The sequence below is a fragment of the Embiotoca jacksoni genome, unplaced genomic scaffold (assembly GCF_022577435.1).
Source record: "Embiotoca jacksoni isolate LCO1_2020_lvr unplaced genomic scaffold, fEmbJac1.0.p SCAF_22, whole genome shotgun sequence".
In the NCBI taxonomy this organism is placed as follows: domain Eukaryota; kingdom Metazoa; phylum Chordata; class Actinopteri; family Embiotocidae; genus Embiotoca; species Embiotoca jacksoni.
This window is the reverse complement of record NW_027185363.1, coordinates 6,881,552-6,897,149: the sequence shown is the minus strand read 5'-3', so window position 1 is coordinate 6,897,149 and position 15,598 is coordinate 6,881,552. Positions and strand designations below refer to the sequence as shown.

Here is a 15,598-nt window from a genome sequence, read left to right as displayed (position 1 = left end):
CTGACCTAATGTAACATACTGCTGGGTTCAATATTCACTTCTTAGTTTATATAAGAGGTAAAATCCCGTGACGTCAAATGGCTAATGAGTATAGGTTGCAGTGTATTTGGAAATAGGTCGATAAACTTTACTTTCAGGAGTCTGCCTGGACCCGAAAGTGCACAACATGGTTATATTCTCCTAAAAAACTGATCACAGATCAGATGTTGCCACAGATCAGATCACAGATGTTGCGGTAAATTTTCAAATTAAAATGCTGCTGTTGCAATATCAGGACAAAATTTCACTACAGGTTCCTCTGTTGGTACTTTACTGCGTTAAAGGTGCTTTCACGACCTTTAGACTCAAAACTGACAAAGAACTCAATGTTTTAGGGAAAGAAAATTTCACACACCCTCTCACACCATGTTTAGTCAAACAGTTACTTCGATGTGGGTTCTAACACTCAATGCTGTCTGTTGTTGCAGGTGACACGCACAAACACATGCGAAACAAAACCACACGCCAAGCCCCATGCACACAGAATAAAACAGGTAGGCTATGGTTAAAGATAAGGAGCAGCTGCTTTTTTTTTAATTACGAAAATGAAGTGGGATTTTGACAGATGACAAATGATACAATTTAAAATATCAACTAAAACCTTGTCATGATGGTTCCTGGGTTGATGAGAAATTGGTGGTGGAAAGTACTATATTTACTCAAGTGTTGTTCTTTCTACTTAACTACATGTATTTGACAGCTTTCACTCCTAAAAATGAAGATTTAACACAATGGATGAAATAGCAGACTTTTAAAATACAACACTTCATTGAAGATTTAATCTGTGCTTTTCCCACCTGTTGGGTTTCTAGTCAGGCTGACTGCAATGTTATATAAGAAAATAAACACGTTACTGGGCTGCATCCTGTTGGGAGAAAGGCAGATGTCAAGCAGTAGAAGCACCAGCTGAATAAACAAAGGACAATATTTTTTAAAGATGCAAAGATTTTTTTGGAAGGACCAGTCAAATATGGAATGAATATGAGATCTACTGGTATACAGTATATTTATTGGATCAACTTTTTTTTTCAGAATATGTGCTTTTTCCTTATTAGAATAAAGACAAATAGCTGTTTTAAATAATAAATAAATAAGAGCTTGTGTGATTACAATGATGCATTCTCCTATGGTTCTAAATATTCATTGTGTGTTTTATTTCGCACATTTTGGGGTGCATTTCTTGTGCATTAGTTTTAAGGTAATTATTTTCATACATTACAATTAATTACTGACTCTTTGTGCAAGTTCAATGTCCAAACTAGTACCAAAGAGAACAAAAAATTGTTTTGGTATTCATCAAATTTTTTGGCACACCATGGGACAGCTGGGACAGGGGTTGTCGTCCTATATTTCCATCACTTGCCAAAAAACAACAACAAAGTGTTCTGAAGCCAGATGAGGAAAATACTTTTGCTGTTGGCCAAGCTGCTTGGCCTTGAAAATAACCTTTGCTGATGCTTGTTTTGTTTCTTCAAAACATGCATCAGAAAAAAGGTTGACAGATACTAAAATGTGTGGAATATCCAGTAATACACTGAATATTGACTTAAAATAGAACGGGATGTATAGCTGCTGATAACTGTGGTCATAAATTCATGTTCACACTCACACTGAGCTAAATCAGGAAAATGAAGGTTTTGGAGGTCCAGAGCTACAACACTGCTGATTTCTGTGTGAATGAATGGGTTTGTAGTCATCCTGGTCATCCTGGATTAAATAGATAAACAGTCGGTGGTCATGGCAATGGAGGCGGACGAGCTGGCGAACAATGGGGCCTTTGGCAGGATGCTGGTCTCCTGAGAGTCCTGCCTGTACTTGGTGGTGAGGGGTTTTGAAGAAAAATGACCCATTGTTTTTCTCATCCTACTACGGAGCCTGAGCAGTGAAACGATGCCTCTGGATGCCCGCCCAGGATGCTCCACCATAAAGAATAGAAAAAGTTCCTGCTTTAACCACATGGACAAGTAGGTACAGCCTTTCATTGTCCTTCTTTTTTTGCAGTCTGGTGCCGTGGATTATACCGGAGGTTTTAATAGCCTGTTCTCGTTGGCTTTATAGCTTAAAATTTTTAGCAGCATTTAAATTCAGCGGGGAAAAAAAGATGTTCATTCAAGTTGAAGTGGCAGAAATAAGCAGGTAGATGTTCTACTTTTTTGCCGAATCATAATACAGTTCATAAAATCTTTAGAGCGGGTGAAGGAGACACTAAGTGAGGCTTCACGGTTTTTAATGCAGCTGACTATCTTAACCTCTGCTGGTGTGTTGTCGTGTTACAGGGTTAAAATGATTTCTATTTTAGCTAACATTTAACATTAAGTTAACATTAAGAACTTTAGTGTCTTACTATATGAAGATTTTACACAATGAACAATATAACAAGATTTTGAAATAGAACAGATTGTTAAAGATTAAACCAGTGGTTTCCAAACTCTTCTTCACATTTCAGATGTCTATGAGTTGTTAACAGCTCCACCAATCAGAGATTTTTCCCTCTAACCCTCTTACATGGTTCAATTTCAATAACTGTTAAAAGGATTCAATATCTCACACAAAAAAAATCTAACAGAAGAGAAAAGGATAAAAACTGAAAACAGATTGGTGAATCAAAACATGTGAATCCGTCTTTTCTTGTTTTCTTTCCCAGTAATCAATCTGATGGCCCTCAGATTTATCTGCTGCCTCTGTTAATAAAACTGCATATAAAGTTCAAACTAGCTGTATTAGTCAGAGGGACCAAACCAGGACTTTTATTTTAATACTTTAACTACATTTTGCTTCTAATACTTCTGTACCTTTACTTAAATAGGATTTTTAATGCAAGAATTTGACCTGTAATGGAATATTTTAACAATGCTGTATGGGTACTTTGACTTAAGTAAGGGATGTGAATACTTCTTCTTCTACAGTAATCTGCATATGAATTGTGCTGGGATTCAGCATGAATTACACAATAACTACTCTCCTCATCTTATAATTAGATGTATTAAATGCCTTCAAAGTCTGAATCTCATCTTGTGAAGGTTTTCACTGTAATGTTCTTTGTGATCTTGATAGCTTGCCACATGTTTGTTTGTTTTACTGCTCACACTAACAGGACTGTTATCGTTGAACCTGGTCAGTGACAACCGTCTCTGGACAGGTCAGATCGGTTTATGCCTGTGAATTTCAACATTTCTAAAATGTTTGGGAAAGGTCAGAGGAGTCTGCGTTAATTGAATGCATGATTGCCATCCTGTGGCTAAAAATGAGAAATAAAATAAAGCTCTAATTAAAGGAGGCCTTCAAATATAAAAAAAAATTCTGGTTAATTTGTGTTCACTAGCATTTAATTAATCAACACAGTGTATGATTCACTGCATACATAATCACATATTCACTTGAGAATATTCACAATGACCTGGAAGGTGAATATTTCGTTCAGCAGATTGTCTGTTCTTATCACCGACTCGAGAGTCAAGCTTTGAATGTCACGTGTGTTAACTGTTACGCATACAGTACGAGCATATGTAAAGTTTTGATCTGAGCTCTCGTTGCATAAGTGTACGCCGAAGATAGAGAGTATATGGCCGTTATCATAGGGGTCCTGCAGCGTCGCTATCAGTGTTTGGAGTTCACTCAACGGGAGAAGGGCAACGGCATGAAGGCGTCTGAGAGGAAGGAGGAGCTGCAGTAACATATCTCTGATAGTGCAAATGACCCTGACTAGGTCTGCTGCTCCTTTGGGCTTTCCCCAGCTCAGCCCGTGACATAGACGGTAAAGACAAGATCATGTCAAAGATTAAGGCCCTGCAGCTCTGCAGGCAAAGCGTTGTTATTTTGTTTATTTGGATGAGTAGTTGTGTTGGCTTTTACTGCCCTAATGGAAAACCTCATCAGCCAGTCGGTGTAAAATAACACTGTGTAACAAAGCAGCTAAACATTACATTATATTTGTGAACGAAAGTGATTTTATTGATGTAGTTCACTTCAATCATACAGTCTTAATTATAGAGTATTTATAATTATTCAAGGGCTTCATCACAGTGCCAGATTCTAGTAAGAATATACTGAATACTTTTGTTATCCAGCCACCCAAAGGACACAACCTTTCCTTACATGACATCACACTGCCTTTTGCCATAAATAAGGACTCAAGGACTAGAGGTGCCAAGTTGTTTTTTTGTTCTTCCTTTTAGATTTTCCTACATTCATTTGGTCTGTTTTTTTTTGTTTTTTTTAATTATTTGATTCGGTCTTATTTTACAGGGCGTATTGAAGTATCGAATGGAACTGAAAATGTGGTATAATTGTATTATAATAGAGGTATTTCAGATCAGAGTAATTTGGGGGTAAATTTATGAAGGCCTTCATAACCGGGTTCGAATCCGGTCCTGGGCCTTTCTGTGCGGAGTTTGCATGTTCTCCCTGTGCTTGCGTGGGTTCTCTCCGGGTTCTCCGGCTTCCTCCCATCATCCAAAAACATGCACCTCAGTTCAGGTTACCTGGTGCCGCGCTAGTGGCAGCCTGTTGCAGCAGCTCCCCCCTGAGAGCCCCCCTGCTGTAGTGAAGAAATTTCCCCTCGGGGATTAATAAAGTGAAATAAAATTTAAAAATTAAAAAAAAAAAATTAAAAAAAATTAAAAATTAGAGTAGATTGTCGGGGTGTTGAGGGATAACAAAGGGATATGATATTGAAATGAAACTGGGTTGCACCGACTTGTATGAATGTAGTTAAACTTAACAACTGATTTTTATTTTATTTATTTTTGCACATTAAGTTTTGGTATTCAGTATATGGCTGAATATTTGTATATTTGTATGAATATGTGGCGCTTTTTTTTTTTTTTGTCTTTAAAGGATCTTGTCTACAAAATATGTGCCATTTGTTAATTTCTTACTAATTTTAGAACCTATATTCCCTCCAGGTCCCCTAAGCATCCAAAGAATTTGCTGGAAAAATACCAAGAATAAGTCGTCAGTGTCCTGTTATCAACCACCTTGCTTTCCGAATGTCTGTTTTTTCTATAGCTCAATCTGATTTAAGGTGTGCTGTTATGGATCTAATTTACAAAGAATATTTGGATACAGGTAAATTACATTATATTCATCATCTTTACATGGAGCAAGCTAAACAGTCAACAAAATCAAGTCAGAATGAAAGAAAAATTGGTGACTGTTCTAGGTATACTTGTTAGAGGATGCTATTCCTGAAGAATATTACATGACTCAACTGTGTCACATAGTCGACAGCCGTACAGTCACCTGACAACAGTTAAAAACTGTAAATTGCTGAACTGCTGTTTGTACACTTTGAAGTGTTCCCAAAATTCCCATGACAAAAATCGAATTGTCCCTCAGATGTAAACTGGTACAAAGTCCACTCATATTAGTGATACAGTAGATCACCTACATCGTTTTAATCATATTTCTCCCCTCACCTCCTCATCACAAATGTCTATACTGTAAGCAGCATGTTTGGAGATTCTCGAGGTGGTAAAATGAACCTCTTGTGAGGCAGCAGACCTATTCCAGTGGAACACCATTATTCTGTAGGGCCTTTAAAATCTTGCTGCTTGGTGTGTTTGCCCAGTGCTTAATAGAATTTGTCCAATTGTAGGAGGCACATCTTTAAAGGGCACAAAGATGAGGTTTGACGCTTGCACACTTTGTTTGCTTGTGTGATGACATGGCTGTTTTAGTAAGAAGTTTCCTTTGTATTTTGAATGCAGTGCGATGCACACTCAATATAAGTTGCTTTGCTCGTATGTGGGAGACGCGGCGCCCTGGCTGAGGGAAGTTGTTGGCATCCACCTCAAGGCTTTTCATCTCAGTCGCTTCAGTGGAGTCCAGCCTTAGTAAAACTGGCACGGGACGCACTCAGCCCGGGGGTTGGATAGACTCGGCGGAGAAACTGGGAGAAAAATGAACAAATGCGATGGGACTGCCACCACTCTCAGGCTGCCTATAGGATCGCCCCTCACAGCCCGGTAAGCGTAGCTTAATAATAGTGGTAGGAGAGGATGAGAGAGGAGGAGTCCGAGCACCAAGTTGAATGTCTTTTGCTCTGGTGTCTTGTGTCACTCTTTTCTCCGGGGGGGGGGGGGGGGGGAGGAAGAGGAAGAGGAGGAGGAGAGGAAGAGGAGGGAAGGAGGGGGGGGGGCACAGCCAAGTCACATGGTGGAGCTTGATCTGTTACATAAACACAGACCTCCACAGCCCCTAGTCTGCTCAAATCAACTTTGTTCAGTAAATACATGTGGCCAAAACTCTCGTGATGACACTTGTGGCGGCCAAGGAGAATTGTCGAGATGCTCCCTCCTCCGTGTTGCATCACTTCGCCACTCAGTGCACCGCAAAACCTCACAGCCCCCAGTGAGCTCTTAAAGGCAGAACTGTTTGGGAACTCAAATATTTCTGTAATTACAGGATACACTGATACACATTTGTGAATTGGTTTATACAGCGAGTGTTCGCTCTGCACCGCTTTTTTTTTTTCTTCTTCTTTTTTTTTTTAGATGAATTTTACCTGTAAGTGCATGAAACAAGCCAATAAATTTGTCAAATGTCATGTTAGGTTTTTCAAAAGTTATTTATATCTCACAGATGCTACCACAATGGAAAAAAAAGGGATCTATTTAACATCAAATACAACCTTCAAGTAATGAATAATAAACACTCTCTTTTGGCAGTCACATGGTGCCAGTCCTTGTAACAAGAGCAATGTCAAATGATGTCTTACAGGGGAATACTGTAATATTGTTCCTGGCTCTGGGCAGACCAATCAATATTTATCAACGTGAACTCCAGTCTCCCAAAGCTAGAATAGCCTGACATGTTCGAGGACACAGGAACAGTGAATTCAAAGCTACGCAGTCATTCTGTTGACGGCTGCGTGTTTGTTTGTTTTATATGACTTTGTGTGATTCAAACATTTGAATGCAGTTTTGGGAAAATAAATCTGACTTGCAGATTTTATTGTTTTATAACTCCTTTTGTTATTTTTTTTTCACACTAAATGCAGCTCGATTATAAATGACCTACTAGATTAATAACCGTTTTTTTTTTTTTTTTGTTAAATGAAGGTAATGACACATGATATCGTGTGTTTTTTTGTTTTTTTTAAAAGGTAGTCAAAGATAAAACCTTGACATTTTAAGAAAAACCTGCTGACAGAAAAGACCTGTTTCTGAGATTTTGTATTCTCTCAGCGTCCTGAAACCTGTCTGCAGCTCACGTCCACGGAGAGCAAGTTCTGCAACTGTCGAGAAACAAACACTCGAATTGACTTTGACTTCAAATCCCACAAATTTTCACTTATCAGTTATTTCACTTATTTCACTTGTCTTTGCTGAACCATCTGTGTTTTTTTGGATGACGGGAAGATTTTGGAGGGAGAGGAATGCGTTGCAACTTAAAAGCACGTGCTTATTGGTCCCTCGGGGAGAGCACATGTCCAAACTCCGAATGCTCTAGTCACTCCAGCAGCATCCCCTGCTTTCTTTTCCTCTTTGCTGCACCGGGGGCGCTCGCTACGCCACATCTCCTCAGTCAGACGCAGAGGCCAGCCTTGAAGGCGAGGGCCTCCGGAGGATGGGTCCTGCAGGCCCAGATGACTTGGCTCTCAGAGCTTTCTTTAGACCACAAACTACTCAGACAGAACGAGATCTTAATGCAGCGGCTTTTTGCGCGCCGATATTGTCTCAGTCTTGATATTTATTGCTGAGCTCTTACTGCACTTGTAATATTCTGACAATGTATGAAGACGACGGAAATCAAGAGCTTCTCATCGTCACTTAAGGAACTGAGCTGAAACTACGTTCTGATTGATGGTGGACTTACTGATGTTGCTGCCACGTTATTCTTTGCTTTATATCTGTAAACCAATCATAATTAAAGGGTTATTGAGGGCCTAGTGAACATTATAATAATACTGTGACAATGACCAGACACATTTCTTTAATGCAAGCCAGACACTAACCCGTTCATCTGCACTCTATTAAAAGTAGATGAGTTTAGATCCTTTCCAAAACCTGACAGCAAGACATGGAGAAATTATTTTCCTATTTTAATCACGCATGAATCCCCTCCTCATCTGTGCTTTGTTGTGTCGTTTCAGACTAAGAAAAGATCATGAAATACACATGTACGTGTGTGAGAGACAGAGAGAGACTTCTTGTCCACATGCGGCCACCTGTGCCATCATGACCAAAAACTCCATTAGATGCCTTAAGTAACAACGTGTGCTACTGCGCTCGGCAGGCCGAGGTGAAAGCCTCAAGAATAAACACCAAGTCGGAAAAGAAGTGGAGAGTGCGACCTGTCCACTGCTCTGTTATCTGGCCATCTGCCTGGATAGAGGATTCAAATATTATGACACTCGATATGACTGAGCGTACCTTCTGGTTACATTCTGGCGGATCTGCGCAGAGGCAAGGTGGCTTATGTCTCTGTGACACTGCTGTCCTCAAATTACCTGTCTTCGTCTTCCCCAAAGTTGTTTTTCATAACTGTCACCCACTGTAAACTGTTATGTAATTGAAGGATAATAGAGCTCGCTAATCTGCATTTACTGTAGTGGATGCGCGTGTGCTTTGTGTGACAGTGAATGAGGGAAGGAAGTACTGATGTTTTTAAATTACCTTTTGCATTTTTACAAATGTCTCCCATGACTCTATGTATTACATTTATTTCTCAGTGAGTTGTAGCTGTTTATAAATCGTCAGGGGTCACGCGGAGATTAAGCTGAGATACATACAGATAGATGGAAGCATGGAGGGGCCGAAAGGGAGATGAAGTAAGAGAAAAAGAGAGAGAGAGAGAGAGAGACTCCCATCATCTGTGTTACAAATGTTGCACATGAGCGTTGGGGGGAGGTTGACTGTGTTGCGATTAGCACGCTCCCTCAGCTGGGTGTTCATTTCAATCTGCAGTGCGATATCCTCAAGTCTGAACCCTCGGATGAGGGTCACTAGCCAGAGGAGGATTTTTTTTTTCTGCCTCTCTGTTTTTTTATACTTCCTTCTTGGGCAGAAGGCTGGTGTAATAGAAACCAGACACAAGCCAGAATGTGAGGCATTCACAGCGGCGAGACCTCACTTCTTCACAGAGTGGGAAAACGGGGTAAAAAGAAGTCCGATAAGTTTAGTCACTGTTCTTGTTTTTGTTGTTCTGGAAGTTGCTAATTAGACGGGGGAAGCCCAGGTCATTAGGATGGAAGTGGTAGTCCACGGATCAGATTGTGCAAGGGATATCTAGAAAGGGCAAAGGAGACCTTCAGGATGGGAAAAGCATATGCAACTTTTCCAGGTGAGTTGTTTCAGTTGACTTTCCCCTGAATCGACTGAATAATAGTCTCTGCTGAACTACTCTGTTACGTCACTGCAGATGCTCATACGGCTACGATGGATTCGGGGACCGTTCGTGAGGACCTGTGTCCGAATTAACCCCGTGGAAAGACAATTTCTATTGCAGCAACCTAAATTAAATAGTCTATTGAACATTTTGAAATATGCAAAGCGCCTGAACTCACGATTGGAAAGCTGTTACCATGCAAGTGTAATAATAATATATTTGGCTTTTACCTGCACTTGTGATGAAATACCTGATCCAAATAGAGAATTGTGCCTTCATCATAGAGAGGGTTTTTAACTATAGATGTACTCTCTAATAAATGCCTATTTCTAATTTGTCTTCAATAGACAGTGGCTATTTTTTGTGAAATTTAAAAACTTAATAACAACAATAATAATATATGATATATTTTAATATTTTCTACATCTACAACACCTCTTTAGCTGTTATTATACATTAAGTTGTATTTCAGAAAGATTTAAATCCTCAAAGCACAGCCAGTCTTGCTGTTGTTTTTCCTTATTTGACAAACATTAGAACAAAAATGGTCTGTTATTTGGGGGGTTAATCGCCTTATATGACATCTGAACAGATGTGTTTTTTAGCTCAAATTTATGAGTCTAATCTCTGATCTCAATTTTTATTTGGTCCGAAGTTGTCATTAACGAGAATACTCACGTGTACTTACTCTACTACTCTTACTGTGAAAATCTGGAGTTATTTATCCGGGCGAGTTCTACTAACAATGAAATCTCCACCAGGTTGTGAAGCCCTTATCAAAACAGCACGCATATAGGAGTGGTTATTGTGGCAAGACTAAGGTTGACGCTATGATACACAACAAATTCACTCAAACGTGACTCCTCAGTGAAAAGGAGCCCGTCTGCCATGCCGTCCTGGGGCAGACATGAGCCGCCCACCATAGGTGCCATCTGCCTCCGCGTGGCTGTACCCCTCCCCAGCGTCAGCAGTGCTTGAGGCCTTGTGGCGGAGCAACAAGCCTCTCCTGTTCCCTCAGATGGCAGGGGAGATGTCACATCACACGCCAGGGAATACAGCATCGCAGTCATGAGATCAACGTGAACTCTGCGGCGCCGGACAATGAATGAAGGGACAGAAGTCTACGCTGTCTCCGCGTCGCAGCTTCGTTTGCCTCACAGAGTCAACAGTGACGCTGGCCGTGAGGAGAGCATGACACCGTGACATCTCATGTCATCTGTTGGGCATGGAGCGTTAAAGCGGAGGGAGCAGTATGTTTCTCAAGTGGCCCTCTGACTGAAACGCACTCTGGTGCCAGAATGGGCTTTTCGTACATTCAGGGCTCTGTCGGATTCAATTTATGCTTTCAGTCTTTAACCCTGTCGGTTTTCACGAGGCTGATTAAGTATTTTTCTCTCTATTTTGTGCCATTTCAAAAACTTTTCGAGTGTGTCTGAATGGCATTACCCTTCATGCATCTACACGAGCCCTTGACTTTTGTATGGACAGTACAATCACGTAAAAATAGACTTCTCCTCTATGCCAAGAAGCCCTACTCTGCTAATGACACTGATATATTTTACATTGGAGTATATCCAAAGTAATTAAAACTATGACTACAAAATAACAGAAACTACATCCTTATAAAGTTATCTGCGTATTAAGGACTTGATTGATTTCAAATTGAATCCAAGAATTACAGACTCTTTGTGATTGTTATTTACTTACTTTCATTTAATAATAATAATAATAATGAAGATTTATTTTACTTACAACCCTGCTGTGGATTTGCTTTGGTCGGAGAACTTCACACAAACAGCAAAGGTACTAAATATGCCGATACCACTGTGTGAAGAACAGTACGGTTCATTGTGGGTGACACAGTTTTACGAAAATGTTGAATACATCTCACGACTTTGCAGTCCCCGTTAGATCTTAATGAATTTGTCATTCTTTCTTCACAGATTCTAGTTGAAAAGCTTGTAAGAGCAACATGAGCTGGAGCTTTCTCACTCGCCTCCTGGAAGAGATCCACAACCACTCCACCTTCGTGGGGAAAGTGTGGCTGACTGTGCTCATCATCTTTCGCATTGTGCTCACGGCAGTCGGAGGTGAGTCCATCTACTCGGACGAGCAGACCAAGTTCACCTGCAACACCAAGCAGCCGGGCTGCGACAACGTGTGCTACGATGCCTTCGCCCCTCTGTCGCATGTTCGCTTCTGGGTCTTCCAGATCATCATGATCTCCACTCCCTCCATCATGTACATGGGATATGCCATCCACAAGATCGCCCGAAGTTCGGAGGAGGAGCGCAGGAAGCACCAAAGACTGCGCAAAAAGCCACCTCCTCACTCGAGATGGAGGGAGAGCCACCACCTGGCGGATGTCCTGGAGGAGGAGGAAGATGATGATGCTGAGCCCATGATCTATGAGGATACACTGGAGGTGCAGGAGGGCAAGCCTGAACCAGTAAGCAGCAGCGGCAAAGACCCACCAAAACACGATGGCCGCAGAAGAATTATGCAAGAAGGCCTGATGAGAATTTACGTCCTTCAACTCATGTCAAGAGCTATTTTTGAAATCGCTTTCCTTGCCGGACAGTATCTCCTCTATGGTTTTCGAGTTAGTCCTTCATATGTATGCAACAGGGTACCCTGTCCACACCGAGTGGACTGCTTCATCTCCAGGCCCACAGAGAAAACAATCTTCCTCCTCATTATGTATGTGGTGAGCTGTCTTTGTCTTGTGCTAAATGTGTGTGAGATGCTTCACTTGGGAATTGGCAGTTTTCGGGATACTCTTCGCATGAAGAGGAACCGGGGCCGACGGACGTCCTACGGCTACCCGTTCTCTCGCAACATCCCGGCCTCCCCTCCAGGCTACAACCTTGTGATGAAGACAGACAAACCCAGCAGGATCCCCAACAGCCTCATCACCCACGAGCAGAACATGGCCAACGTGGCCCAGGAGCAGCAGTGCACCAGCCCAGACGAGAACATCCCCTCTGATCTCGCAAGTCTGCACCGGCACCTGCGGGTTGCACAGGAGCAGCTCGACATGGCCTTTCAAACATACCAAACCAAAAACCACCCACAAACCTCCAGGGCCAGTAGTCCTGTATCGGGGGGCACGATGGCAGAACAAAATCGAGTCAACACAGTCCAGGAGAAACAAGGAGCGAGGCCGAAGTCAGCCACAGAGAAGGCTGCAACCATCGTAAAAAATGGGAAGACCTCTGTCTGGATCTAAATAAAATAAATCTAATTTAGTAGATTAGCAGTAAAAACTCTCTCCAGAACTGCACTGTGAGCCAGCTGGAGGATGTGTGTGTGTGTGTGTGTGTGTGTGTGTGTGTGTGTGTGTGTGTGCGTGTGTGTGAGAGAGAGATACAACTTTGGACAATAACAAGTGAGATTTCAATCACACTAGCTGAAGACGTACAGTACACAGTAGGATTAGTTTTTGGGAATAAAAAAGAAGACAACACGTGAAGAAATTATCAAATCTAGTATCATGAATCCTCTTTGTTAATGTAGTGTGTCATGTTGTGCTTGCCATAGCTTTTGGATATGGTTAAGATATGCTTACTTTAGTTCAACATCTCTAATCCCTACTAAAATGTCCAAAACAGACTGCTTCAGGCTATTTATCTGAAATACCATTGATGACCACTGAACTGGATTAAAGAGGAGAAATTGATCTTGTATGAAAGTGTGTGATTGTATTCTCGACCCAAATTTGAAAATGCAGTGAAAAACAGTGCACAAATGCACAATGACTCATTTCTGAAGAATGGTGATTGTTGTTAGAAAGATGCATGTTTAATATTTGGAGGGGTGTTTTTGGATGTGGTGTTGACGAGTGCTGCTTAAAGCCAAGTAAATGTGAAATATTTTGATAAAGATAATGAAATGGGGCTGTGTCGCTGAGGGCTTTTCTGGTAAACATCTGTGATGATATTTCAGTCATTGCGTGCGAAGCCTCTATGTATTCTACTGTTTTTCAAAGCCTTGCAGTGTCACACATGAAGAGAAGGAGGTAAACAAAGAGAAAATCAGATTGTTTTCGAAATTAAGATCCGATTTTCTGCAATCTGAAGCATTTTACGTTTGAAGCATGCTTTGCAACTGGGAACAAATAGGAGAGACTGCAGTAAACATCCCATCCTTAGCTATTCAATGAGCCCTTACTTTGTGTTTAGGCATGTCACTGAAGCAGTATGTTTCTAAAATTGGTTTCAGAGTAATAGTTAACCCTGCCTTCACTGTTTTCATACTTCAAAGTGCCTCAAACTTTTAAAGACTGTTCTAGTATTTTATTCATGAAAAAATAAACTTATTTGAAACCTCTGATTTCCTGCTTTACAGTAGCTCTCTGCTTTGTCTAATAACAAAGACACGTCTAAAAGTGTAAACGTTTTCAAGTCTTTCTAGAAGCCTCATTCAAAGTCAGAAACTTACAAGGAAATTGGATGTTCACAAGTATAGCAATATATTGTAGCGCTTGTAGCAAACTGTAAATGACTAATTTATTAAAGCTGATTACATTTTATTTCACGCTTGGGATAACACATGTTGAGATTCATCTGTCTTATTTATGAGTATGCTAAGAAGAATTTTGAATTGTGGACGTAAACCTGTGCTGAGAAAAACAAGAGCTTCGTAATACTCATAGCGTTGGTGCAGGAGGAGCGTTTCCTGAGAAATCACACACCATTTTATTATCTTAAATAAGGGAAAATGTAGTTAAAGGGAGAAAACAGCACTTTTAAAGAATCAGCTGAAGCAACAAAAAAAAAAAAACATAGTAAACTTTTATTCGTAAAACCAGGCTTAATGTATGTATCAGAGGACTGAGTTGTGGAGAGAAGAAAGCCCATTTTTCCCATCAATTTATTTTAGGATAAGTAGCACCAGATGTGGAGTGCAGCTTAGAATACACAGAGGCGCTCCACACATGATGCTCATCAACAAATTATTAACAGATAAAACAATGCGTGTTTGTCTGAACTTTAGAAAGAGACATCGTGTCAAACTAAATTGAGCTTCTTTTTTAAATAAAGGTATGTAAATGGCGGGTCTGGACAGTTGCTTCTTGTCGCTTGGATTTTTCTGTATGAGCCTTCGGTGTTCGTATCCTGGATGAAGACATTTGGTGTTCATTTATGAGCTCTTTTTCATCTGTTTTCTTGGAAACACACTTTTGCATTAGGAAACTTTTACCTGCTAATTAGTTACACACATGGTTCAGTAACTACAGATGTTTGTGTGCTCATTTTACTTTTTCATCTGTAAAGTTTTACTGAGCAGTAAAAGTTTAGAGCCTCGATGAGATGAATGAGTCACTAGAACGCCTGTTCGGCATTTTGGCTTTGATATAAACAGCTAAAAGTTGTATATAACTTTTTTTTAAATGAGTTAAGCGAAGTAAATTGTAATCCTAACACTAATATAAGCACTCCAGAAGTGACCTTTGATGTGACCCTAAATTGTCATAGTTTGTTTATATAGCAATACAATAATTATTCAGTTCAGTTCCAGTTCTTCACCGCCTTTCTAAACATCCTCAATATAATATTCTGAAATAATAATGATAACAAGGTTCTTGACATAATGACATTACAAAAACTGCAGAGTGATGTAAGATGTAAGAAGAAAACTTGTTAAAATAACAAAAATTATCTTCTTGAAATGATACAACTACACAGCTTTTAACAAGATGGTGTATTTGGATATCACATTAATTATTTTGGATTATTTGTTTATATTGTTTATCAAAGGAGAGGGGATTTCATCAGGGTGGCAAAAACAATGACTTTCAACACTGATTTATCTGTGAAATATTCTCTTGATTAATTAATTAGCTGTTTTGGTCTTTAAAATGTCAGAACATGGGCAAAATATGTTTCCCAGCAGCCGAAAATATCAAATTTTGTCCCAACCAACTGTCCACAAATAAAAAAAATTTAGTTTATTTTTCTCACGAAGGACCAAAGGAAGCAGAAAAGATTCTCATTTTAGCAGCTGGAATCAGATAATTTTAGTATTTTTAATTTAAAAATAATTAAAACAATTAATTCATGATAGAAACAGTTGGCAGTTCATTTTCAGTTGATCAACAATTAATTGATACATTTTTGCAGCTCTAAACCTCGTATTTCTTGTATCGCTGATGATTATGTAAAGCATATACAATTTAATAAAGCAGTATTTGGAGTATTTTTTTTCTTTTCTACCTTAAAGTAAGGCG

The 15,598-nt window shown here is 40.0% G+C and overlaps 1 protein-coding gene across 3 annotated transcripts; it reads left to right on the top strand.

Annotated features, from left to right (window-relative positions):
* Positions 1-1,924: 1,924 nt before the first annotated feature.
* gjc2 (gap junction protein gamma 2) lies at positions 1,925-13,701 on the top strand. 3 transcript variants are annotated; one of them, XM_069157607.1, is made up of 2 exons: positions 1,925-2,003; positions 11,313-13,701. In XM_069157607.1, exon 2 carries the CDS (start codon positions 11,342-11,344, stop codon positions 12,596-12,598), a length of 1,257 nt encoding a protein of 418 aa, XP_069013708.1. In that variant the 5' UTR covers positions 1,925-2,003; positions 11,313-11,341; the 3' UTR covers positions 12,599-13,701. The 3 variants fall into 3 exon arrangements, with proteins under 3 accessions (XP_069013708.1, XP_069013707.1, XP_069013709.1); XM_069157606.1 differs by lacking the exon at positions 1,925-2,003 and adding an exon at positions 2,038-2,175; XM_069157608.1 differs by lacking the exon at positions 1,925-2,003 and adding an exon at positions 9,003-9,324.
* The last annotated feature ends 1,897 nt before the right edge of the window (positions 13,702-15,598 follow it).

Excerpts from the sequence above, each read along its gene's own strand:
- gjc2 (XM_069157607.1), top strand. The coding sequence starts at position 11,342 with ATGAGCTGGAGCTTTCTCACTCGCCTCCTGGAAGAGATCCACAACCAC.